The 26034-nt window shown below is 48.9% G+C and overlaps 1 protein-coding gene across 8 annotated transcripts in view; it reads left to right on the forward strand.

The window, feature by feature from the left end:
* Window positions 1–26034, forward strand: part of PPM1K (protein phosphatase, Mg2+/Mn2+ dependent 1K) — a 208988-nt gene that overhangs the window by 160778 nt on the left and 22176 nt on the right. For all 8 annotated transcript variants that reach the window (XM_069630527.1, XM_069630525.1, XM_069630532.1 and 5 more), the window contains exons 4-5: window positions 17068–17233; window positions 17440–17584. In XM_069630527.1, coding sequence (XP_069486628.1) covers window positions 17068–17233; window positions 17440–17584 — 311 coding nt within the window. The remainder of the gene's footprint in view (window positions 1–17067; window positions 17234–17439; window positions 17585–26034) is intronic.

The raw sequence follows: 26034 nt of genomic DNA on the forward strand, positions 1-26034 counted from the left end.
AATAAGTAAAGCCAAAGAACTATACAGTGAGCAAAGGTAAGTGGATGAAGGATTGCTTAAGTGAAGCAGAAGAAAGCAATCTGTATGAACTGTCAAGAAACCAGGAGGAGTATAAAGTGAGACCTGGAACTGGTTTTGAATATTGAGAGAGTGAGTATAAGTTGGAAAGCTGAATGTTTGGGGAAGGGAAACCTGAGACCTTATGAACTTTGTTGCTGTCTTGAGGAAGGGAACCTCAAGACCCTTTTTGGAACTCTGCTGTCTTCTTGGGGAAGGGAACCCTGAGACTTTGTGGAACTGTCTTGAACTTGGGAAAGGGAAGCTGGAATGTAAGCCAGGAGCTGGAAGAAGCTCAAAATGTTATTTGAAACACTATTTCTTTTGTTACTGACATCCCTACACATTGTTTAGCTTTAGTTGTGAGGGCAAGTATAGGTTTTGGACACAGACAGACTTTTAAGTTGAACTTCCTGACTCAGACGTTCCTTAGTTTCTTTAGGTAGGGACATCCCACTTTAGCATAGGGCAAGTTAGGCCTTCAACCATCCTGACATTTAAGTTAATAAACCACTTTTGTTTGAACTTTGAATCTGTTGTCTGCGTCTTGCTTCATGATGCCTTCTTCACAGAATCTTGTTCCTGAGCCCTTGAATGTTGTGGGAAGAATGTTTTTTCCATAAAGAGCGCCAACCTCAACTCTGATTAGCCGAGACCTACTTCTGCTAGGACCCATGGCTGAGTTGGTGAAGAACCTTTAATAATCAGTCCTTCGAAGTGAGCTGTTCCCCTTGTCTCCGGTGCCCCATTGCTGAAGCCTTCTGGTTGTCTCTTGTGAAACATACCCCTGGACTGCTCCGGAAACTGCAACGCACTTACACTGGGACTGTCACCTGGACTCTGAAGTTTTTCTCCCCTTTGGTGCTGCTGGAAGTCTTATTCAGCATCTTGATCCCCGTTGGTGGTCCTCTTAACCTTCAGATATGTCTGGAACATCGTAACCGTTAATATTTTATGTAAAGGTTATCTTTCTGCCAAAGAACCGTCTTTTCCACAAGCCTTTGTCCCATTGAACTACCTTTCTCTCCCTGTCCGAAAATATAAGAGAACCGTTCCCTTCTCGAAGTTCTGTCTTCTGAAAAACTTTCCAGAACTACGAAGTACATTTAGAGACTTTAAGCTCTTAATTCTGAACTTGCTCATTTTTCCTAGAAAGTTTTGTTTTGAGTAACTGTACTTATTTTTCCCTTTTGCTTTCTATGTTAGTCTTTTTCTATACATATATTGTGTTGACAATATTTTTGTGTGTCTATTAAAGTGTTTGCTATATCTTCTGTCCGCCCTGCTCCTGTCCTGAGATTAGGGCCTGGGCTGTTCTGCTCCCCTACCCCTTCAAGAGCCTGGTTACCCATAAAGAAACCCTGTGAAAACAAGCGAAGGGGATGTACCTGCGCCCTGGAAAACGTGCCTCGGATCCCTATCAATAGTGGACCATCGGCATGCTTTTTTTCCCACCTTTCCCCATGTGACTTTTACAGAGCCAAATTAGTCAGATTTGCCAATGCCACAATAGCATTTCCAAAGTCTGCTCAGTATCTGTGATCTGGAATAATAATCTACCCCCAAAAGGGATTTGATCTAATCCTCAAACTGAAGCACAATCCCATTTTTGACCAGGTCAATGCTCTGACCTTGTCGAGAGGGGATGGGAACCTCGCTCAGCGTGCGGGGTGGTAGGCAGAATAGGGAAAATCCGGAGCTAGTCTTACTCCACAGGTCAACGGTGGCAGTTGAGGGAGCCCCAATTTGTTTCCCCTCCTGCGCTAGCTTGTTCATGAACAGGTATTTGCATCACCCCATGGCTATGACTCAAGTGCTGGCCCAATGTTTGCCTTCTCTTTCCAGTAATACCCTGATGATTGGAGAATTGTGTGAGCAAGAAGAGAAAACTGCAGCGCTGCACAGCACTTGGACGTTCTGCCGCAGAAACGGAGTCTCCACCGAGAGTACTGAGGACCTACACACCCATGGAAAACTGGCAAGGAGAAAAGCTACGGGAGAAGGGCAGAAAGCAGATCGAGGAGCAGGAGCACCTACGCAGCTCTCCCTTAAGCCACGGACCGCCTGGGAACAGAACGGGCTGGGTGCCCCTGCACCAACAGGAACAACAACCCCACCAAAATGAAATTACTTTTGGGGAGGCCAGGACAGACCTCCTCCAACCCCCCATCCTCAAACCCCCTAACTCGACCAACCTCATTGTAGGGAGGGGATTAAAAGAAACTGCAGGAAACTGGAACGGGTGGGTTAATTAGGTGAGTTCAGAAGAGGTGGGGGTGGCAGACCAAGACACCAGCAGGGGAAGGATGTTGGAGTGTATTGTAGAGGCAATTTCTGGCAAAAATGAGGCATTGGTCGGTGAATGCAAGGGGGTACAGCATTGTGAGTGTTGATGTGCGTGGAAGGGTAATGACTGTGGTTTGGAGAGGAAGTGTATGGAGAGTATGTGAAGTGCTTGTGTGAATTAAAGAACAGTGTTTGGGTTGGAGGTGGTGGGAGTAGTGTGGATGAGCGAGTAGCACTGTTGTGCGGAAAGTAATAAAATGTATGGAATATTGCTGAAGAGTATGAAAGCAAATTGGAAGCAACTTGGTGAAGGAACGAGAGCACCATGAAGTGAACTGAATGAGAAAACACATTGTGGCAAAGTCAAGAGACTGGCAAAGAGCGGGATGCATTGTGGCAAAGCCGAGAGGCTGGCAAGGAAAATCCAAGTGAGTGTGAACTAGCACACAGGTACAGAGACTGGCAGTGCGGGCAGGGTCTTGGCCAGAGAGCGAGGGAGCTCCAGATGGGAGGAGAGGAGAGCATGATCAGCCAGAAGAGAGGAGTAGTGAAAGGGATGTCAGCTGAGATAAGCACATCCAAGGTGTGCCCTGCAAAGCGAGGTGTCCCAGAGGGAAGATTGGTGAGGGAAAGAGAGTCACAGAGGTTGCAGAAGCATAGAGTGGCAGCATCAGGTAGAGTCAAGATGGATATTGAAGTCTCTGAGGATGAGGAGCTTTGAGGTAGAAGTCAGAAGAAAAAAGACGAGGTTGGCCCACTCCAAAAAGAAGAGGGGGTGGGGGATCGACCCAGGGGTCCTTTAGATGGTAGCGAGAGGGTAGGAGAGACGCCAGGCTTGCAGACGAGACATTCAAAGGAAGAGTAGGATTGAGTGGGTATGACGGACACAGGGACCCATTCAGGGAAGACAATGGCCACTCCACCTCCGGACCGGATGGAGTGTCCAAAGCAGTGACAGAGCTGGCATTGAACCATGTCTTGGTGAGAGCGAGGACATTGAGGTGAAAGTCTTCAAGGAGGTGACGGATGTCAGAGGAGTGTTTAACAGCAGAGCAAGAATTGAGGGTAGTTAAGGAAGCTGGTTGCCACCTTTTAATTTAAGTCTTTTCGGAGATGGTTTACAGGGACGAGGTACACCCATCGGAAGGGGCGGAGAGGAAAGAGGGGTGGCAGGCGGAGGAGCGGCACGAGAAGGGAGGAAGTTAATGGGAGATGGAAGATGCCTGTCAAGAAGGCGATTGGGCTGAGAGCCCTGGGCCCTGATAGTGCCATTCTGGTAAACATTAATGATGCACCTAGGTGATACGTATGCCAAGAGAACTTCCCATCTGGTTCCACCATTAATGGCTACGGAGGAGAAGGGGGAGAAGATAGAGACCATATGGGGGTTCATAGGTCAGGAGAAGGGACAGTGAAGAGGATGTCAGTGACCGTCTGCTTGGAGGAAGCATTGACGTAGTTATCTGCAATGGGGTAGGGCCTGTGTTAGAGGCCAGGAGCGCTTTCTTAAACTTTTTCCTGCCAGACTTTGAGAGAGAGGTTGGATAGGTGCTAGAGTGACTTAGAGTAGATGGGTGGAAACTAGAGGGCACTATGAATGCAGGGGTGCTGGGGCCGGGGGGGTTCAGGAAGAGGGACTGCACTATGCAAGAGGAATTCACCAGGCAGCTTAGCAGCCAGTACAGGGGAGATGAACAGATGTACAGTAAGTCGGGTTTCCAAGCAAAAAAAGGGCTAAGTTACAGCAGCACACATGATGAATGAGATGGGGGGGGGGGGGGGGAACGGATGACGGGCCCAAGTTATAAACCCTGTCAAGGAAATTACAAAATGCCTAAAAAGTGAAATTTTAATTTCTTTTTTTTTTTTTTTTTTTTTTTGTGTGTGTGAATTAAAAATCAGCTGAAGGTCAAGTTTAGAACAGTCGCAAGAAATTGCAACCAGGGGTAACAAGATGCAATATTCAAAATACAATAGTGATTAAACTTGGAGAAAAGCCTGCGTTAGTCTAAAATCGTTGGATTCTATTTGAAATGCAATTAGTGTCAGTATGAGAATAAAGCATGCAGAAACGGGGGCACACAGGTTCAACTTTCAGAATACAGTTGTAATGCTACTTTTGAAGAACATCTAGCTTTGTGATCTTGCAGTTGAGACTGCCAGAGGGTTCAGAGACGTAAAATCGGCATTCCAGCGGTGGTGCAAGGTGAGGGAGGACAGCCAGTATGTAAAAAAAACAGCATTTCTCCAGCATTGGGTCTGGCATGGATTCACATGCTCATGAATATTCCCCGTCGTCAGGCTGGGAATCCTCGGTAAAGAAAAAATAAGTATCAGTTTCCTTTCTGATCTGTCTTTCGTAGTAGTAACCAATCACTGATCTCTTCGTCATACTGACCACAGCCAATGACTGCCCTCTACCTAAGCCCCGCCTCTGGCAGCCATCTTCAGATTTTTACTGCACGTTCACGTGTTGGGATCCTCGTGCTATTGCTCTTGAGCGTTAGTGCTATTTTTCACATTTTTTCTCAAAAAATGTCTCTTTTTTTCGGTCAAAAGAGCCTCAAGCTCCACCGTTTCTTCATCCGATCAACGGGGACCCGTGTCGGATTCGTCTACGCCCCTCAAGGGTGAAGATTTCGTCAAGCCACGCTTTTGGAGGACTCCAGAAGTTTCTCAGGCCCATCTCGGACATGGCCCAGGGGAAGGGAAGCTCGACGCCCGGAAAGCTGTTAAGGGTCTGCCCTGGATGCCAGCTTCAGAATGTCTTTAAGGAGGACGAACACTCCCTTTGTCCTTACTGCCTACATGAGGACAAGACGCTCGTGGAGAAGGACACTGCGTTTTGCGGCAATATGTCAGAGCGGACCTTGAAGGACCGCCATCAACATCTCGCCAACTGGCTGGAAGGGAAGAGCCCGTCAGGCGAGAAGAAGAAGAAGAAGTCCGAGCAGTCTTCTAAGACCTTTGAGGACGCCGCAGCGACGGGGGTCCAACAGAAGGCCAAGCACCGCGAGTCCGCTGGCACCGGGAGCGTCGAACGGTCGGGCTCTACGGGCGCCAGGCAGGGCGCATCCTCCCCGGCGCCATCAACCACGAGCCAACGCTCTGGCTCGGGTAAGAGGAAGGCCGAGCACCCGGCGAAGCTCCTGGAGAGACCCCAGTCGAGCTCGAAGGCCCCTTTGGAGGGGGAGCGAGGCGGTAACCCTCCCCTCAAGGAGAAGGCGGTGAGTGCACCTAAGGTGGTGAAAGCCTTAATCCATCCGGCCAAGGCCTCTATCGAGACAGTCGCGGCGGCCCTGGCTCAGCCTGTGGAGGCTACACCAGTGGTGGCGACCTCGGGGCTCAGAGTCTCCCTGCCACCGCGGAGGGAGTCCTCTTTCATGCCCATCGACGGGACCCCCGTGAAACCTCCGGAGAAGAAAAAGGGGGGGCAGGAGGTCGTTGTGGATTCGGCCTCAACCTCTGAGGAAGAGCTGATTGAAGTCTTAAGCCACGGCGTTGGCGTGGAAGAAGACCAGCCCGTCGGGAGGGACCCCGACGTAGGAGACGACGAGAACTTCGAGGGTGCCGACGGGGCTCCTGACCGCCCGTCGGACTCATCTCAACCAGTGCCGCAAGACAACTCGGCGGCCATTTTGTTGGCTATATATACAGTCCTTATGCTCGGAGATAAGGACGAGACTGCCGTTACCACCAGCGAAGGAACCGCTCCCGACGGAGGACCCGGAGCCAGGCCCTTCTGGGAGCCCTCCCCCTAAGAGAAGGATTCATCCTCCACCTCCTTTTCAGCCTTTGCGCCCTGTTCAGCCCTCCTCCCCGTCCATGACACGTGGGGATGATACGGGGACTGACACGGCCTCGACGGGTACAGGCGACGAGGTTTACGACGAGGATCTCCCGTCGTCACCTCCCACCCGGGCTTCCCCGCCCAACGAGATTGGATCGTTTCACTCCATGATCGCCAGGGCATCCGAGCTTTTCCAGCTCTGCCCGGAAGAGAAGAAGAAGGAAGGTTTCCTTTATCAACGGCGCAAGGCCAAGAGGAAGACGGTCCTCTCTGTACCTCTACTGGACGATATTTGGGATGAGGGCCTCGCCCTCCTCAAGAACCCATCCACGACGCCGGCTAGAAGGGATAGGTACGAGAAGAAGTACCGGGTCTCGGACGCGGCCCCCTTGTGCCTTCGGGCACAGCCGACCCCGGACTCGGTCGTCTCCGCGGCGGCCAGGAAGAAAGCGGGGGGGGGGGCGCAGCCTCTACGTCGACCTCCGCGCCGGACGGCGAGGGGAAGAAATTAGACACAATGGGACGCAGAGTCATCTCATCTGCAGCGACGACGATTAAGGCGGCCAACGCCTTGGCTATCGTAGCCCGCTACGACAGGGAGTTGTGGTACAAACTGGCCCCCCTGCTGGACTTCCTACCAGACGACAAGAGGGCGGAAGCCCTAGAGATCTTGCAGGAAGGAGAAGTGGCGTCCGACCACGCCATTACGATTGCGACGGACTTTGCTGACACTGGATTTCGCCAGTTGGGCAATGGCGTGTGCCTTAGGCGGCGTGGATGGCTCAAGGCTACTGACTTCCGTCAGGACGTGCAGACCAGAGTCTTGGACATGCCGTTCGATGGAAACAACCTGTTTGGGAAAACAGTGGACGATTCCCTACAAGCCATCAAGACGGACACGGAGACGGCCCGTGCTCTTGGTGTTCTCCAGCAACGACGGCCGCCCTTTCGGAGCGGCGGAGGCAAACGGGGTACCTCCAAAGGTTCCAGCGGCGGATTTTCCACCTACCGTCAAGCGGCCCGTTCATCGTCACAAGAAGCTTACAGGGGACGAGGCAAGTCAGGCGGACCCCGCCATCGTCGTCAAGGAGGACAAGGCGGCAAAGCCTCGTCGAAGCAGGACTGAACCGGCCGTGGGGTCGGGCCCCCACCGAAGCACCCCGGTGGGAGGCCGGCTGGCGAGCTTCGTCAGCGTGTGGGAGTCCATCTCCAGCGACCGTTGGGTGCTGGACGCCCCAGCTCAGGGTCACGCGCTTGAGTTTCTAAAGAGGTGCCCGCGCGTCCCCCCTGTGGCCAGGAAAGAACATCACGTCCCTCAACTTCTCTTGGAGGTTAAGGCGATGCTCAAGAAGGGCGCCATCAAGCTCGTCCCAAAGAGGCTTCGGGGCTCCGGAGTTTACTCAAGATACTTCCTCGTGAAGAAGAAGACGGGAGGATGGCGTCCCATCCAGGACCTACGACGACTGAACAAATTCATCAAGGCACAGAAGTTCCGGATGGTCACCCTCCAACACGTCCTGGGTCAGTTGGAGGAGGGCGATTTCCTGTCGTCGTTGGATTTGGAGGATGCCTACTTCCATATTCCCATCCTAAAGGGACACCGAAAGTTTCTCAGGTTCGTGGTCCAAGGGCGTCACTACCAGTTCGGAGCCCTTCCCTTCGGATTGAGGTCGGCACCCAGGGTGTTCACCAAGTGCCTCGCACCGGTGGCGGCACAGCTGCGCCGAGAGGGGATCCACGTCTACCCCTACCTGGACGACGGGCAAGGACCGTCCAACTACTCACGGACCTGGGATTCTTCATAAACTACGCCAAGTCCCACCTGGTGCCCGCGCAAGACGCACTGTTTCTGGGAGCGAAGCTCGACACAGTGTCGCTTCTGGCCTCTCCGTCGGAGGAAAGGACGAGGGCCATCTTGGGCAAGGTGCAGCGGATGCTGGTTGCGGACGCGGCCAGAGTGAGGTCCATCAAGTCCCTCCTCAAGAATGATGTCTTCTTGCATTTACCTCATCCGCCTGTGCAGGCTCCGGATGCGCCCGTTGCAGGAGTTCCTGGACGCGCGCTGGATCCAGACGACGGGCAGCTTCGAGGAGAGGATCACACTCGACGAGAGGTTCCGACGAGCGATCCGGTGGTGGGGCACCCGTGCGCATCTGACGGCGGGCATGGACTTCCAGACCCCCGGCCACCAGGAGACCGTGACCACGGATGCCTCCCTGGAAGGGTGGGGAGTGCACACCGAAAATCTGCACGCGAGAGGCCTTTGGCTTCCGACGGAGAAGTCCCTCCATATCAACGTCCTGGAGCTCCGTGCAGTGTTTTGGGCCCTCAGGTCCTTTCTTCTGTCCCTCTAGGACAAGGTGGTGAGGATCTTCACCGACAACACCACCACCATGTTCTACATCAAGAAGCAGGGCGGAACCAGGTCCCCAGCCCTGTCCAAGGAGGCGCAGGTTCTGTGGCATTGGGCCGTCGCCCAAGGGATGTTTCTGGTGCCGTTTCATCTGGCAGGGATAAAAAACACCATCGCCGACTCGCTCAGCAGAGAGCTGCGCTTGTGCCACGAGTGGGAACTACGACAGGATCTAGTGGACCGCCTCTTCCGACGATGGGGCACTCCCTAGATCGATCTGTTTGCGACGGCGACGAACTCCAAGTGCCGGAGGTTCGCCAGCAGGTTTCCCCAGCCTAGGAGCATGGGCGATGCTTTCTCGTTCCCCTGAGAGGGCCTGTTTCTATACGCGTTCCCTCCATTGCCATTGCTGATCCGGCTCATCAACCAGCTCAAGAGGTCACGGTGCAGGATGATCCTCGTCGCACCTGCGTGGCCGAGGCAGATATGGTTCCCGGACCTTCTGGACTTGTCAGCGTCCCCGTCAATCAAGCTGCCAGCGGACGCGGATCTTCTCTCCAGGGAAGGAGGCGCCATCCTCCATCACGACCCGAAGTCGCTGAACTTGCGGGCCTGGCTCCTGCAGTGTTAGAGTTTGGAGGATACGACATACCGGCCGACTGCAGAGAGGTTCTTGCAAAGGCCAGGGCGTCCTCAACTCTTAAATGCTATGGACACAAATGGAAGAGGTTCTCTGTCTGGTGCCACGCACAGAAGATTAACCCTCTACGGATTACGGCTCCCCAGGTACTGCCGTACCTTCTGACGCTGGCCAAGGCTGGGCTGGCGCACGCGTCCATCAAGATTCATCTTGCTGCGATCTCCCGATACACCAGAACCACGGGGCGGACATCTTTGTGGTCTCATCGTCTGGTGAAAGAATTCATGAAGGGACTGTTCAGATCGTTCCCGCCGGTGAAGGCTCCGGCCCCGGCGTGGGAGCTCAACGTGGTGCTGACCAAGCTCATGGGACCTCCGTTCGAGCCTCTGCACTCGGCTCCGTTGAAGTTCTTGTCGTGGAAAACAGCGTTTCTTGTGGCCATCACCTCCGCATGAAGAGTGGGAGAGATCCAGGCTCTTTCCTGCAAGCCCCCGTACTTGACTTTTCACGACACGAGGGTAGTGCTCAGGACGCACCCCTCCTTCATGCCCAAGGTGCCGTCGGACTTCCACCTCAACGAACCCTTGGTGTTGCCTGTTTTCTTCCCGTCGCCTTCGTCGCCGGCCGAAAGGACTTTGCACTTGCTGGATGTGGCTAGAGCGCTGAAGTTTTACGTGGTCCGCACAAAGTGTTTTCCGAAGACGTCACAACTTTTTGTGAACTTTGGACCTGTCAATCAGGGGAAGGCTCTCTCAAAGGCCTCCATTTCCAGATGGCTCTCCGGCTGTATCATGTACGGTCATCGGTTGGCAAACCGACCGCTGCCTGGCCGTCCGAGAGCCCATTGCACCAGAGCGATCGCAGCTACCACAGCGTTCCTATCTGGTGTGCCCTTGCTGGACATCTGCAGGGCTGCTACGTGGAGGTCGACGCACACCTTCACGAAATTCTACTGCGTCGATCGGATTCCAGGGAGGAGTCCAGGGTCGGCCAAGCAGTGCTGTGCAATCTGTTCGCCTAAGGTGAGCCTGGTGAGGAGGTAAGAATTGCTTAATGTTGAGTTTGATGTAATGCTTAATGTTGAGCCTGTTGCCACCTCCCGTGGTTGTGCATGTGTGTACTGCTATATATTCTTTATTCATGAGCATGTGAATCCATGCCAGACCCCATGCTGGAGAAGGAACAAGTTACTTACCTGTAACTGTTGTTCTCCAGCATGGGTCTGGCATGGATTCACATGCGAACCCTCCTGCCTACCCCTCTGCGGCTCTTCACTTGGTCATACTGCCACTTCACGTGCTAGCAAATCTGAAGATGGCTGCCAGAGGCGGGGCTTAGGTAGAGGGCAGTCATTGGCTGTGGTCAGTATTATGCAGAGATCAGTGATTGGTTACTACTACGAAAGACAGATCAGAAACGAAACTGATACTGATTTTTTCTTTACCGAGGATTCCCAGCCTGACGACGGGGAATATTCATGAGCATGTGAATCCATGCCAGACCCATGCTGGAGAACAACAGTTACAGGTAAGTAACTTGTTCCTTCCCAATGAAAAACAAATTGTAATATCCCTAGGGAGTATAAGTCATGAGAGAGGCAGCACGCAGGCGACTCCACAGTGCAAGAATATGGCTCAGTGGACAATCTAAATAGAATAATTTGAGGCACAAGGTATGGACAAACACAGGAAATTAGTAATTCAGGCAGATAAAACAAGCGGCTGCGTTTCAGGGGAAAACTGTAGAGGAGTGCAGGTAGGTGAGTGGAGCGTTGTAATGGGAGAGGGAGGCAGGAAAGGAGAGAAGTATCTGTGAGGCGGTGGGATGTGCGAGCGCACCCAAGGGGCAGGGGGAACTTAAGTTTTTTTGTTGGAAAAAGTAGAGGGGGCTGAGGCATGGGGACAACAGGCTGTGTAGCAGAAGAGTCTTACTGCAGCATGGGAGGCTTGCTGGGTCACTATAATTGCAGGATTCCTGACATCATGTAGTCCGGTGCGCCACTGACTAGTAGCGAGAGGGGTCCCCTTTCACCCCTAGACAGGGTAAACCTCACCCTTGGAGTGAGGCCGGCGTTGCCTCTTGTCTCTCCGGTCGTGCTGGGATATGAGAATCCCAATTGCCAATCAAGGGTGCTGATGCAGCCGGTGGTATGCATCAGCACACTGTAGATGTCCCGGCGGCCATGATGGAAAAGGTCCAGGCTACTGCAGACAATGGAGCCTCAAGGCCAAACGGCCTTTGCCATGGGCTGGCTGGATAGAAATTCACAGTAGAGTGAATAGCGTCCTTTCTGCAGGGTATCGGCAGAGGCCTCGAGAAAGAGATGTCAAAAGCCCCACTTCACCCTATGGGAGTCCCTGCAGCCGCCTATTATCCAATGGGCTCTCTGTGCAGAATCTTCATTTGGTGCATCTGTTGTCGGACAACATGTGTGTGTGTGTGTGTCATTTTTACGTATATGTGGCTGCTGCTGAGGGGCACCACGATGAGCCAGTGTGGCATGCCCATCCCCAGTGGGTAGTGCCGGTATGTGAACCAATGCTGCAGGGAGGTTCAACAAAAGGCACTTCCACCAGCATTTGGTTCACCAAACAAAGCAGTCCATTTCAACAAGCAGGGCAGGGGATGTGCTGCAATCGACCACTGACACTTCACCGGCAAGTAGCCCTCTGGTTGGTGAGACTCCATCCACGGTCACGGTGCCCATCAGTGCTGGTAAGGCAGCGGACCTTTGCAAAGCCCAAGATCACAGTCCCAGTGAACCCAGAACCTGTGCGTACAGCTGCGTCTCCATTGAATGCGTCCAGGCTGCAAGATGGCAGATCTACGTCCAGTCACAGCTCAGTGGCAGTACCTCCCTCTCGGGCCTTTTTGCCAGCAAGATCTTTCTTCTGTGTGAGTATTGCGGCGGGGGGCATAGATGATCGCGAGCAGCAATCCAGTGCCACATGAGGCATACAAGCAGCGGCAACGTTGTATGCCAGTCTGTTACGGGTGCGAAGCATGGCATTTGGAGAGGCCGCTCCACCTCAGATCAGCTGCATCTTCGGCAGGCAAGGTCGTAGCATGTCGTCTAGTGACCATCTGCCACAACTGCTCAATGTTTCACACCCTGCATATTTTCCAGTGTAATTTCATAGCTCAAAACCGAGAACCATGCTGCGAAAATGCTTGTCCAAGCAGGAGCATCTTAGCAAGTTGGAGAGAGAAAATGGATGTATTATTAATGCCTCTTTTGAAGAAAATATACCCTCTACTTCAATGTAGTTGGCAAGTCTTAATGTACCATTGGTTCCAAATGACCTGGGGTCTTTCAAATCAGTGTCTGTAAATCACAAAGATAGCAATGCCGATTAACATCTCAACTCTGAGCTCATTAAATTGTAAAGCGGAGAACAAGGAGTTATAAATTAGATCTTATCAGAATATGCATTAAGGTATGGTCCGCACAATGAAGGGAAGAGACAACCTCGGTCGATGTAGTCTGGTGAGTTTGTATCTCAACTAGGTGTTTTAACCTTTGCACAGTGTTCAAAATTAGCAACGTTTCAGTCTGGAAAAACCACACACACTTCTTTTAGAATCACTTTGATGGCACATATGGTTTATGCAACCTGTGCATAGGTAGATGCATTGAAGTTAACGAAGTCAGCATTAAAAAGTCTTGAGCGTCAGCCTATATAACTTGCAACAAATGTGTTGAGGTCATTGACAAAGACAGAAAAAATAGGACTGATTCTTACAGCCCGCCATGTTGGTAGAAATAATGGCAGTGTGGCAGCACGCTCAACATAGATTGTATGTATTGACTTACCCAGCATGAGCACTCAGAAAAGACTTCTTTCCTACCATTGGCCATGTTGGAGGGCTACATCTCGGCGCCCATGTATCGGTATCAATGTCTAGAATGTTTCAGTTCTGCTCTGTTCCCTGTCTGATATGATCAAGGAGGGTCAGCTCTGAAAATTATTTGAAGATTGTTCAGCCGCCTACGCAGTACAATAGGTTGTTGGATATTTTTGTTTAAGGGTGACACAGAACTATCTAACTGATGAATCCAATGTTATTCATTGGTATGTAGTGTACTCAAACTAGAGAAATTGTTCAAGCCAGGTCTTACATTATCTTTAATAAGCCAACAAAGTTGGTTTGTTGATGTCTGGCTATCCAAAAATTGTCTGACGAAAGGAGCCTGTGTATTCTGAGCTCGAATTGTAGCTATGGTCTAGTATCCTGGCCGCTCTTTAGTTTGCCATCCGTAAAGAAACCTTGGGTAAGGACTCTGAATCGCACAGATCATATTCTTTGTATGGAAGGTAGCATGTAGATTCAGCGGCCCTATAAAGTGCACACATTTATTTTTGTGAACGGTCAATGACCGAATGGGAAATGTCCCTTGACCAGTGGTATTCCCACACTGAGACATCATGAAATGGTATTCATTAGGTTGGTTACATTTTAAAGGATTGGGACTACAACTGAGTTGTATTCTTTTTTCTTCCCTTTGCCCCCTCTGCACCGCTACATTCCCCTAGAGCAAAACTCTTGTCTAGTAGGTACAATTTTAATTGGATCCAAATTTAACAAGCCCTTGATTAATCGTTTGAGTGCAGGAAAGTTATGTGAGAATGTTGTAGCACATGCCACAACATCCTCATCTGTGTTCCTCTCCATCTCATTGGGCATAAACCCTTTTCTTTTAACCAAGCTCTTTTCTACCTGTTTCGTTAGTCTTCGGGGTATGTCTTGAGTTTGCTTGTGTTCAGTTAGCTGGTTAGTGTGACACATACAGTCCTATCTAGGGTACCGATGCTGTGCAAACTTCCACGTTGTCTGAAGGGAATATTCTCATCCCTCTCGGTTTAGGGTACAGACTAGTCGAGTATAAGAGCATTGAATTTCAGTCAGCGGGCTTATGGCATGCGGTGGTGTGTACTTTTCCACTGGCCTGCTCCATTATGGAGTCCAAAAATATTTAATCTTCACTGACTCTCGGGTGAAATCTTAAAATGGAATTGAGTGAGATCAGCTATCACCTAAATTCATTTAAAGTCTGTTGCCTCGCCAATAGAGGATAAATGTAATCTCTTAATCTTGCAACATATTATTGAAGATGTTTATTTTGAAATTGGGGCATGTGAATGTTGGCCACACTGGAGGCAAACGTTGGCCACATTGCAGTCCATTTAGTTGCCAAAAGAGCTCATTGTGCTACAACTTTTTTGCATTCAGCAAAGTTATTTCTAGCCACCCTGTGAAAAATACAGTTGGAGCTTGCTGCTGATTCGGTCTCTTTTTCAAGATGTCTCACTACCTCGTTCTCATTCTGAGAATTACTTGTGTAGCGCAAGGTTATCGTAAGTGACCAGTAACCTATCCGTATTGTTGTATTCCTGCCCTTGATCTAGTATTGTCTCTGGTATCTAAGAAAAGATCTTGTTACTTTTCTAATATCTGGAAGAATTTTGTATGCATTTTCTTGTTGGTTCTAGGCATGACCCACATACAATTTTTAGGACACTTAAATTGATTTTAAAATCTGGTTTCTAAGATATGGATGCAGTGCCCAAATGCTCGTGCAAAATCCACCTGCTTGTAATTCCTGTAGAATTCTCATGTCTATTAAGTGGATAGTGTCTGGCTTCTATTGTTTCTATTTTTTAAGATAGGAGCCTACAAAAAGAGCATGAAACTGACATAAGCATGTCCGCACCAAAAGGATGAGGTCAGGCAGATTTGGCCAAATCTGGATTGGATCTCCTAAGATTTTAAGAAGTCATATTCCTCCTGTAGCACTTGCGTTCCAGTAAACAAACTGTTGGAATGACCTGCTGGGTGGTCCTATTTTTGTAACACGTTTAATAGGCTGCAATTGCAGCCTTTCACTCAAATGGCCACACAATCCTTCTCAGTTTGGTAACAACACACACTTGATCTCTCTTATGTGTGGGCACTTCAAATAGATTCTGCTTCACATTTTCCTAACTGATGGATCTTTTTGTCTTAGCAGATTGTCTCAAGTTTGCATTTTTTCACATTTGTATATCCAGTGCATACCATGATTAGTGCTTTACCCTCTTCCTATGCAGATACTACCTTTTGGTTGAAATTTTACAAGGCCATAGAGACAGTCTTTGCGGCTGCTTGCCCATAGTCCTGCTCCGATATCCTCTGCAGATCTACCTGCGCTTAGGTGTTTGGTACCTAAAGAGCTTAGATTCCCTCCTTGCCACTGCTCACCCACTTATGAAGTGCTGGGTTTGTCATGGCTGTTCTTTCTGCCAATACTAGCCTCCTCTTAGGGCATCACTTCAACTACAGTGGCGGCTATACTGCAGTATCTTTCTGCTAAGTCTTTAAGTTTACTAATCCACAGGAAAAGGCTGGTAGTGGTGCCTTGCTGTGGCAGCCTTAGATCACTGATGGAAACATTTTTGCCTTCTAAGCGTGTTAAATTACATTATGTGCTCGGCTCCAATTATTTTAAATGCCAGGAAAAACTGACCCCCGAAAAGCTAACGTTAATTGGCTTTCACCAACTATTCTTAAAAATTGGTTACTTAAAAGGGAGGCTTACTCAAAAATGCTATTCCTGTAAAAGATGGGCAATAATAAAAAAAATACATAATTTACATAAAGTTCCTATGTAAACCTTTCGGCAAATGACCCTCAAGTCATACATTTCCAGAACTAGGAGGCATCCATTTTGTGAAATGAATAATCCAGGGGAGCCCTGGAAACTTAAAAAGAAAATAACTGCAATTATAAATATTTTGCTGCATCGGCCGGCGGTGGAATATTCACAATTTCCGGGACGGGAGAGCCCTGAAAACTTCTGCAATTATCAATACAACGCTGGCAGACTGCCAGCATTCTATGCTCTCCAGCAGCAATAAACAAATGCTCAGAGTAGGGGGCTTTTGATTGATTACTGCCGCAAGAACAAAGTTAACATAAGCACAAGAGGCTCAATCATTTCACAAAATGGATGCCTCCTAGTGCTGTCTTTGTGGCTCAATTGCTGAAAATGTACATGGGGACTAATATTTTTTGTGTATTTTTAATTTTGGCTCCTCTTTTAAAAGAAAAACATTTTTAAGTGAACTCCATTTTTAATATATGCTAACTGCCTAACTCTGGTTTTCATTTGTGCTTGTATATTTTTATCAATGGGCTTTAAAAAAAAAGAAAATATTAATGTAGTTGCCATAGGCTGCTGGCTTAAGTTACATTTTTCGCCACTATGCACAGAGAAGGATATTTCGGCGCCACCAGTTCAGCAATGGGTCGATTTGGCGCAGACGTTTTGCCACAGCAGCTGGTTTGGCGCAAACTGTTATTTGCGCCCAGTTCAGCATAATTCTAGTTCTTAAATTAACATTAAAATTTGAATACAATAAAAAAGATACACCTAAGGTCGTCGCGAACCCTGGCTTGTGAGGCTGCATGTCTGCACAATTAACCACAAGTCCGTACAGATCTTTTCAATCTTATATGCACAAGTTACATATATTAAGCATCATAAGCTAGCTTGTTCTTCATGACCTATATTAATATAAGTAACTGGTGCCTTTTTAACATTTCGATAGACTAGTGGTTAGCGTTACTGTCTTGCAGTAGTGCAGGCCAGGGTTTAAGACTGCATGAATTCCTTCTTTTTTAAATTTTATTAAACATAATGCACTGCCGCGCCAAAACGTGCTGGGGCCAAACCATCACCGGACTGGTCGCGCCTAACAGGCCGTGCCAACCGGCCTGCACTGAATTGGCAGCGCCAAAATGGGGTGTACAGCTCTATGCATGATACTTTAGCCTAACTTCTCGTTCATTTAAATGTAGGTAATTTGAAGTGTCATTTCCGGTGACTATTTTGTAATTTAATTTTTCTGTTACTAGTCAATTTCAAACCAGCTTAATTCTTTATGTATGTGATATTTACAGCCACCCTGTTGAGCTCTGGGACCACTGCAACAGTGGCCCTGTTAAGAGATGGCATTGAGCTGGTTGTGGCCAGTGTGGGGGACAGTCGTGCTCTTTTGTGCCGGAAGGGGAAAGCTGTGAAGCTGACAGTTGACCATACTCCAGAAAGAAAAGAAGAGAAAGAAAGGTATGGTCTCATCCTTGTATAGCCCCAATCTAGGTTTGATTTTATTGGACAGGCAGGTTGCTGTGAGCCCTTTTGGATTTGTAAGCAGAAACCTATTTTCTTGGGGTTTTATTTTTATCCAGTTTGTGGGAATGCTTTACACTAGACTCTTCTGCCTATACTTCCTTTTTATTATTTTTTAGACTCTTTTGTGCTTTTTTTTATAGGATAAGGAGTAGCGGTGGCTTCGTAGCATGGAACAGTCTTGGGCAGCCCCATGTAAATGGCCGTCTTGCTATGACCCGTAGCATTGGAGATATGGATCTTAAACGCAGTGGCGTGATTGCAGAACCAGAAACAAAAAGAATTAAGGTAAGAAAGTTATGGGTGGAAAGGCAACAAATGACCTATCCTTAAGTGGAAGGACTAAATGTTAAATAGGTTTCCCTTTTTTCATAAGTCAATTTTGTGTATTTATTAGTGCAGGTGTTTGTGCGTGAGGATAGATGAATGAATGTGACCAAACTAATAGATTTGCCTGTATGGACCGATGGAATTGAGGCTGGATTAACCATTTAGTTCAGAAAGTATCACAGTAATGGACTTGTGGGAGAGCCGTTTTTTCATCAGAAACCAGTATCTGACATCTGCGTTGGTGATGCTTTATCTACCATACGCCCTTTTGATACAGGTGACCACTGCATTTTACCCTTTCGTTTTAAGGACTCTGTCGGTGTTGATAGCACTTGTAGTGAGTTGGATAGATGCTTTTTTATGATGGGGTGGGTTTTTTTGGGACCCCCCTAATCTTTTTGCTTTTGCTTCCCCTGCCCCTTTTTCGTTTTTTGGGTTTTCAATTTATTTTGGTACTCTGATGAACTTCTGCTGATGTCCATCTGCCACTACATCCTTTTTGACCTTACCTAAGGTACATGGTATTGGGTCACACATAAGACGCCCAGTCCAAAAGGCAAATTACCACATTAGTAGCCCAATGTACCTTTTATGGTAGCCACTGGAGTACTAGGGATTTTAGTCCTGTCAGCCATTTTGTTTTAGGTTGCTTTCTTTGTTCAGGGAAATCATGAAGGCAGGCCTAAAACGGCTGTTTCTTGTGGGCTCTTTGTGCGCCAAAGATGGCTGCCTCCATAGTTGTCTAGACCAGTTCCTTACACTGGGCGTGCTATTACACTTCCTGTCGGTGTGGGCCTTTAAAATGTGGCCGTTTTGGGGCCCTCCTAATTGTTTGGATGCCAAAATCATTGGTTTAAATACCTTTATGGGATCGGTGGTGGTGGGACATATAAGGGAAACCCTGTGCCTGAGCTGAATTCTGCTGGATTTTTGGAAGGAGAGCAGGTAGCTCACCTGCTAGACGATTTCTCGGTATTCAACCGTTGCTGCATTTTTAGGCCCTCTTCTGGCCTCAGGGCTGGATGCAGTGGTCTGGGTGTATCCCTGGCTTAGGGTATTTGTCTTGAATCCGGCTCTGCTTCTCTGCTGCTGGGTCTTGATCTCTTCTTCTGGGCTTTTGGTAGCCCTACTGACTGTTGGGCATTGTGCTCCCTTGTTGACTAAATCTAAATGCTACAACTGTGTTATGTTCCCATGTATTATGTATAATACTTTATTCAGAATTTTGGAGAAACCTGAACTGCGTCCTCTATGGTACCCTTGGATCCTGACAACTGCTAATTATTACTTTGTGTAGTATTGTAGGGTTCTTACTCTGGAAATTGAAGTTCTGCATCTGCCACCAGGTATTGAGCTTCCAGTTTAGGGTAAAGCGTGGGTTAGGCCTTAACTGGTCATTTATGATTTGTGTAACAAGTACATTTTTTCCCACTACAAATATTTTATGTGCACCCTTGCGAATAAAGTGTATATTCGAGGGGATTGGGTCCTCCGACTTATTCCATATCTATGACGGGTAATCGCCACATCTGTGCTGCTTCAGAAAATCTTTTGGCGTCTGCGTCCTACGTCGATACACTGTCCTCGAGGGCCTCCGTCGAGCCGACGTCACCGGATGTTATAAGTAGAACGCATGACGCCCGTAGCCTCAGTTGCGTTTTTTCCGTGAACATGTTCGCTTGGGAGATCTCGGCGTGCCTCGGTTCTTCCGAGTTCTGTTCTTTTGGTTCTGTTCTTCGAACCTGTTCGTTGTGAAGATTTCCTTGATGTCTTCGGCTTCTTCCACCCCGTGGCCGGGTTTTAAGAAGTGTCGGGATTGCGGGTCCAAGATGTCGTTGACGCGCTCGCACGATGCCTGCCTCTGGTGCCTCGGTGAGGGCCAAGACACGATTGATTGTGTAGACTGCCAGTCGCTTACGTCGAAGGCCTTGCGGGAGCGTAAGAAGAAGCTTTCTGTCGGTAAGGTGGCCAAGCCTCGGAAGTCCAGATCCACAGGGCTTTCGACTGACTATTCGAGGGGCGACTCTCCGCATCGTCGTCGGTCCGGGGGGGGGGGGTCTCGATCCCGGAGTAGGTCCCGCCATTCCTCTGCCTCTTCGAGGCACGCATGGAAGCGCCGTCATGGGTCGCCGTCCTCGTCCGAGGGCTCCGCCCATCGGCGGGTGGCTTGTCCCAACAAGCATTCCACTCCTGCAGAATGGGATTCATTTCGGCAGGAGATGATGGCGATTTTTCAGTCGCAGGCATCCGGTCCGTCCACGCCGTCGAAAGATGCCGGCCGTGACTGTGCTAGAGCCACCACTCGCACGTCTTCGGGCTTGGTTGGTCGGCGCGATCATCGAGCACCTTTGGGGTCTAGATCGGACAAGGTGGATCGCTCTAGCCATGCCCGCTCCAGGTCCGGGTCCTCGACGCCCTCGAGACAGTTGGAGCATGTGAGGTCTTCAAAGAATACATCGGCGCCGAGGTAGACGATGGTCTCTCTCGAGGCTTTGCCTCAGAGGAAGCCGTCGACACCATTGGTGCCCAGGCGGTTGAAGGACATGTTCGGGGCTCTGCCCTCGAGGAATGTGTCAAAGCCGTCGGCGCCACGCTCGACGCCGATTCCATCGACGCCTTTAGAGGCTGCTTTGTCGGCGGTACCCTGTGGCACGGTGGAACCCCCTAGAAAGGCTCTGGTCAAGTCTAAAAATGTCTTTGTCCCTTTTTCTGTGCCCCCATTCCAGCCTCTGGATTATATTTCTGAGGTGGAAGAAGGGTCTGGGGAAGAAGGTTTGGTTCCTGATGAGGTACCTGACAAGATTTTGTCTGGTCATAGCCAGCTTGAAGACCTGTGTCAGTCATTGCACGATGCCAGTGGTTTGGACACATCTCCGGAGGTGGAGTTCGGTAGGCCTGAGCCTGGCACCCACGCTGAGTCTTCGTACCAGCGCCTTATGTTGAGGGTCACGGAATACTTGGGGTGGTCTGCGCCACCAGTGGATTTTCTGCAGGATGACCTGGCCGATATTCTTGACCAAGGTCCACTGACTGACCCGGTACTGCCATTCCATATTGCCTTGCAGAGAAGGGTGGCAGCGGCTTGCACTGCTCGAGAGTCTCACGGCAGTGAGCAAGTCTTTGCCGAAGAAATATCGTCCAGCCAGTAGTGACCCCAGCTACTTGTCTATGCACCCCACTCCGGAGAGTTTGGTGGTGCAGGCGGCTACGGCCCCCGCAAAACAGGCATTGTATCCTACCATCCCTCCTGATAGGGACGACAAACGTTGTAATGGCTGGGCGAAGAAAGTGTTTTCTTCAGGGGGTATGGACTTGCAGGCAGCCAACTCTGTGTGTGCCTTAGCACGTTTCACTCATACTCTGGTATTGTGTCTCGTTGGCGGCTGAAAACATTTCCTAAGGGGAGGAACGGGATGGCTTTCTTGCCCTTGTTCAGGATGGCAAGGATGCCATGTGCGAATCCGTTCGGTCGGGTCAGGACGTGGCAGATTGCATCAGCCAGTCCATGGCGGCGAGCACCGTAATGCGCAGATTGCGTGGTTGCGGAAGTCAGGGTTTGCTCCTGATGTACAAAGCCAGCTCCTCAACATGCCCTTTGATGGTGAACATCTTTTTGGCAGCAAGGCCTTGAGAGGTTGCAGACCTCCAAAGCTGCAGCAAAGTCATTGATTGCTGCAGTCCGCCAACCTCCGCCTTTTCGTCCTAGGGGACAACAATGGAGAGGAGGTTCCTTTCAATATTACTCATCTTTTGGGTAGATCTAGGGGAGCTGCAAGTCAAAGGGGCAACCGTCTGAGTACCAGAGGTGGAAAACAAGGTACTCGAGGTGCCAAGGCCACTCGGGTAGTTGCCTCTTTACCCTCAGGCACTGCCGCAGCTGCTTCAGCTCAGTCATGAGGCCATGTCCCATGGTTCGCCGGTTGGGGGAAGGCTGGCGCAGCATCTTGTAGTGCCATTACTTCAGATATGTGGGTTCTGGAGATCATAGCCCATGGCTACTGTCTTCCTTTCAGGCAGAGGCCTCACGACAATCCACCAGGGGATCTCTCTTTGAAGAGTCCGGATCCGCTCCTTGCGCAGGAAATACAATCCCTGCTGGAGAAAGGCGCCATAGAAATGGTGCCTGTAGCGGAGAGGAACAAGGGATGGTATTCCCCTTATTTTTTGATCCCAAAGAAAGACTGGGGATTGAGACCCATCCTGGATTTGTGTTGGTTGAACAAACTTCTCAGGAAAGACAAGTTCATGATGGTTACTCTTTCTCAAGTCCTCCAGGCCCTTCAACTTCAGGATTGGTTGGTCTCTCTGGACCTACAGGATGCTTACTTTCATGTGCCGATTCATCCCAAGCACAGAAAGTACCAGAGGTTTGCAGCTGTAGACTTGCTCAGTTTCGGATTGACCTCTGCCCGAGGGTCTTCAAGCTAATGGTGATGGTGGCAGCGTACCTCAGGCGAGGGAGGGGGGGGGATTCACATCTAGCCCTACCTGGACGACTGGCTGATCCGGGTGCGCTCTCCACATCTAGCCCTACCTGGACGACTGGCTGATCCGGGTGCGCTCTCCCGAGCAAACATTCAATCACCTCGGTCTCACCTGCCACTCCCTCCACAGGCTGGGCTTCTCCCTCAATTTCATGAAGTTGCATCGGACACCTTCCCAACAGCTCCAGTACATCAGGGCTGTATTAGACACGTCCTTGGGGAATTGCTCGCCTCCCAAGGTAAGGACTCATCACATTGTGCAGATGGTGGACAAGTTTCAACATGCCCATAGTCTCCCAGCTTTCGAATTCTTGCGGTTGCTCGGCCTCATGGCATCCTGCATTTTTCTGGTGCCAGAGGCCCAGCTGAGGATGAGATCCCTGCAATTGGTCCTCAAGATGCAGTGGTTGCAGTTCTCAGGCAAGATGTCGGATCCCATTCAAATTCCACTCTCGGTCTCCCAGGATCTTCTGTGGTGGGCCAACGAGGGGAACCTGATGAAGGGGGAGCCGTTTTGGCAACCATGGCCAGGGGTGACTGTAGTGACGCATGCTTCCCTCACAGGATGGGGCGCTCATGCCAACGACTTGACCGCCAGCAGTCGTTGGTCTCTGTCGGAGTCCAAACTTCACATCAACCTGTTAGAACTGAGTGCCATCAGTTTAGCCCTGAAGGCTTTCCTGCCGTCTGTGCGGGGGAAAGTTTCCTGATCATGATGGACAACACAGTGGCCATGCATTACCTCAACAAAAAGGGGGGGCTAGGATCACTCCCGTTGTGCAGACAGGCAATGCAGCTCTGGTTCTGGGCCATCCAGCAGGGAATTTCGATCTCAGCAGTTCATCTGGCAGGAGACGAAAATGCAGCGGCGGACGCTCTGAGCAGGCAGAGCATGATCTCTCACGAGTGGGAGTTGACTCAGGGACTCCTTCAGGAGATCTTCGCCCTTTGGGGACCAGAAGTGCGAGAGATTCTGCTCATGGGAATTTTCTCCGAGAGGAGCCTCAGGAGACTGGTTCGTAGTGGATTGGTCATTCCCACTGCTGTACTCTTTTCCTTCACTCCCCGTCATTCCTCAAGTGTTACGGCTGTTCGGTTCCCACATGATCCTCATTGCTCCGGATTGGGCCAGGAGAGCGTGGTAGTTATAGGTTCATACTGTTCCATGAACTTGTGTTCCACTATTCAGAAAAGTATCCTGGTAACAGGGTTGGTTTACTAGGGGAATTCTTAACGGATTTCACTCCATAACTGACATGGTTTACTACCCTTGAATTACTATAAGTAATCTAAAAGGAAGGTGTGGTTTTACTCCCCCTAAATAGGTGTGTTCTATTCAAAATGTGCATGATTTGGCCTGACTTGCCTAGAAATACTGTTATGGGCTCTGAACAAGGTCTACCCGTTGGTCTGTGTACCTTAAGCATTGTCTTGTGCTTTTATATTGTGTTTATGATTCTATGACAAAAGTACTTACCCACCAAGATTTACCTTGGCCTGTTTATATTTATATTAACCCTTTACTTTTTATAATACTTCTGGGTGCAAGGGTTTCTGTTGAGCCATTTGTATGCTACAAGTTGTTTGTACTTTCTTACAGCCATCTCTCACTCCTAAAATGAGCCTAGCTGCTCTATCTGTGCTACAAAATACTCCGGTGGTGTACAGCCTTATAGTAAGAGTGTAGTTGTGTACTGTCTCAATTGTATGTTTTTGTGAAGCCCTTAGTTGGAATTCAGAAAAACATTTGAGAGTGGAAAAAACAGGTTTATCGCAGACTCGGTCCAACCTCTTGAAATGGTGTTTGAGAACAGTCAGAAACGTTCAAAACCCTTACCCACTAAAAAAATGTAAACCGTTTAACACAAGTCCATAACTTCCTTATAGCAGGGGTCTGTAAGGCTACCACTTCAAACTTCACAGTGTTAGTAAAAATAAATAGAGAATCTGAGAAAAGCTAATCACAGAAGTTATGAAACCAAGAGACCGAGTATAACGCTTTTACCGACTACCCCTTTCCTGAAGACTCGTAATGCCTCCAACTAAACAATTGCGGTAGAGATTCCAAGATGACTGCAATTTTGCATACTGCCTAAGAAGACATAGAGCAACTTGGTGAGCAAAGAAGTCGCAATAAGAGGGATTCAAACAAACGTTAGGAGATAACCAATGCCCATCCAAAGGCAATCGCCTAACCAGCGCTACCCATCCAGTGGGCAGAGACAAAGGAGTACAAATTAACAGCAGTCAGTATAAAAAGAGCGGAGGAAACCCAATCTGGGTGTCAGCTGAAGGAAGTCCAGAGCAGCCAGGAGCTAGAGGGTGTGATTCTCGCTGTGTCCTACTAATGTAGGGAAAACATCACTTGTCATAAGGTGGTGGCTTTGTCAAGAGAACTGCTGAGAACCCAAACCCTACTACAAAGGTGGGGGTCTGGGGTGTAAAGTCTGCTTAATGTAAAGGCAGAGGCATGTCGTGGTAAGACCTCCCAAGTGAATGCTTGTATTCCAATTTGTGTATACTGGTGAGACTTATCCATGTAAAAGATAAGAATTGATGTTCAGGTCAAGGGAATACTGAATGCCAGGTCGTGGCAAGACCTACAAGCTCTGTACCCTGAGGCCTGGCATGAAAACCTATGTTGGTTGCAAACAGTCTGGGTGAATACCAGAGTTTGGCACTGCATCCAATGACTCATCAAGACTAAGAAGCAAGGCACACATGGAGGTCTGAAGGACGAAAGTGAAATCACGAAGACCAAGGTGGGTCCAGCCTGCGAGTTAAACCCTGGAAGAACTTCCCATGTGAATCATTTGCGTATGGTGCTAGGGATACATTATGTAGGGATCATTTCTATAAGAGTAGAATTTGTGAACTCCTTTAGTTGGCCAAGACTTGGAAGATTTGGGTTTTATTTTAGAGACTAGCAAGGAGACTGAAGACTTTATAGCTTTGGACCATTATTTTGGCCACATCTTTTGGGCATGGCTGTAGACTGGGGGAAGGGGAAGTGGGACCTCTAAGTTTAGGTTGACATTTATGATTTGGACTTCAGCCACTGGAGATGGTGTTTATTAGAAGAATACCTCACTTTACGTTTCCCCTTCACTTACTGTTTAGATTAGCCGTCCCTATTAAGTTATAGATTCTGCGGAAGTGCACTGTGCAAGTGTACTGTCTTGCTGTCTGCTCGTATGCGACAGCGATAACATTGTATTGTATTCCACATCTCTTGGCCTTGGGCGTATGATTTCACAGTAACAACGGCACGCATGCCATGAGGTGGGTGATACAACATAAGCTTTCGAAAGATGTTACCGCCTGAGAACTCTGCAAATGTATGTAATGTTTAACTATGCACGTTGTTTGTTGCCAGCGTCAGAGTACTTAACTCCCATAGTGTGGCTACCTGCAACAATAGGTCTTAGCCTCATGCCGTTTAAAGATGGCTATTGACAATCAATACCAATCGAAAGTTACTTTGCTTCAGTGAGACAGTAGAATCTGTCTGGAAATATTTAGTTTTAATATTTAAATCTTGCGGAGTAGGCAGGCAGTTTCTCCTTCCTCCTTTTTTTCATTTTACTTCCACTATAAAATGGCTGTGTATAATGAAAATTAATCAGGTTCTATACTGACTTCATATTTGAATGTACTTTGTGTGAAAAGCTATTTAGACATACGTAGACATACTTGGACTTAGATTTGTATATTTGAAATAGGGAGGGTGATTTTCTGAACGATTGGTGTGCGTGCGGTAGGTAAACTTTCAACCCATCCTGGTTAATAATAGTAATAGCTATAAGTAACACAAGGTACAATCCTAATTGTAAGATTTAATATAGTGGTGGTATATTGCTGCAACATACACATTAGTATGGAAGCTGTGGTTTGCGATAGCACCATTTTGATTGTTTGCAATAA

Source organism: Ambystoma mexicanum, chromosome 6q (assembly GCF_040938575.1).
Source record: "Ambystoma mexicanum isolate Mex_15411 chromosome 6q, UKY_AmexF1_1, whole genome shotgun sequence".
NCBI lineage: Eukaryota > Metazoa > Chordata > Amphibia > Caudata > Ambystomatidae > Ambystoma > Ambystoma mexicanum.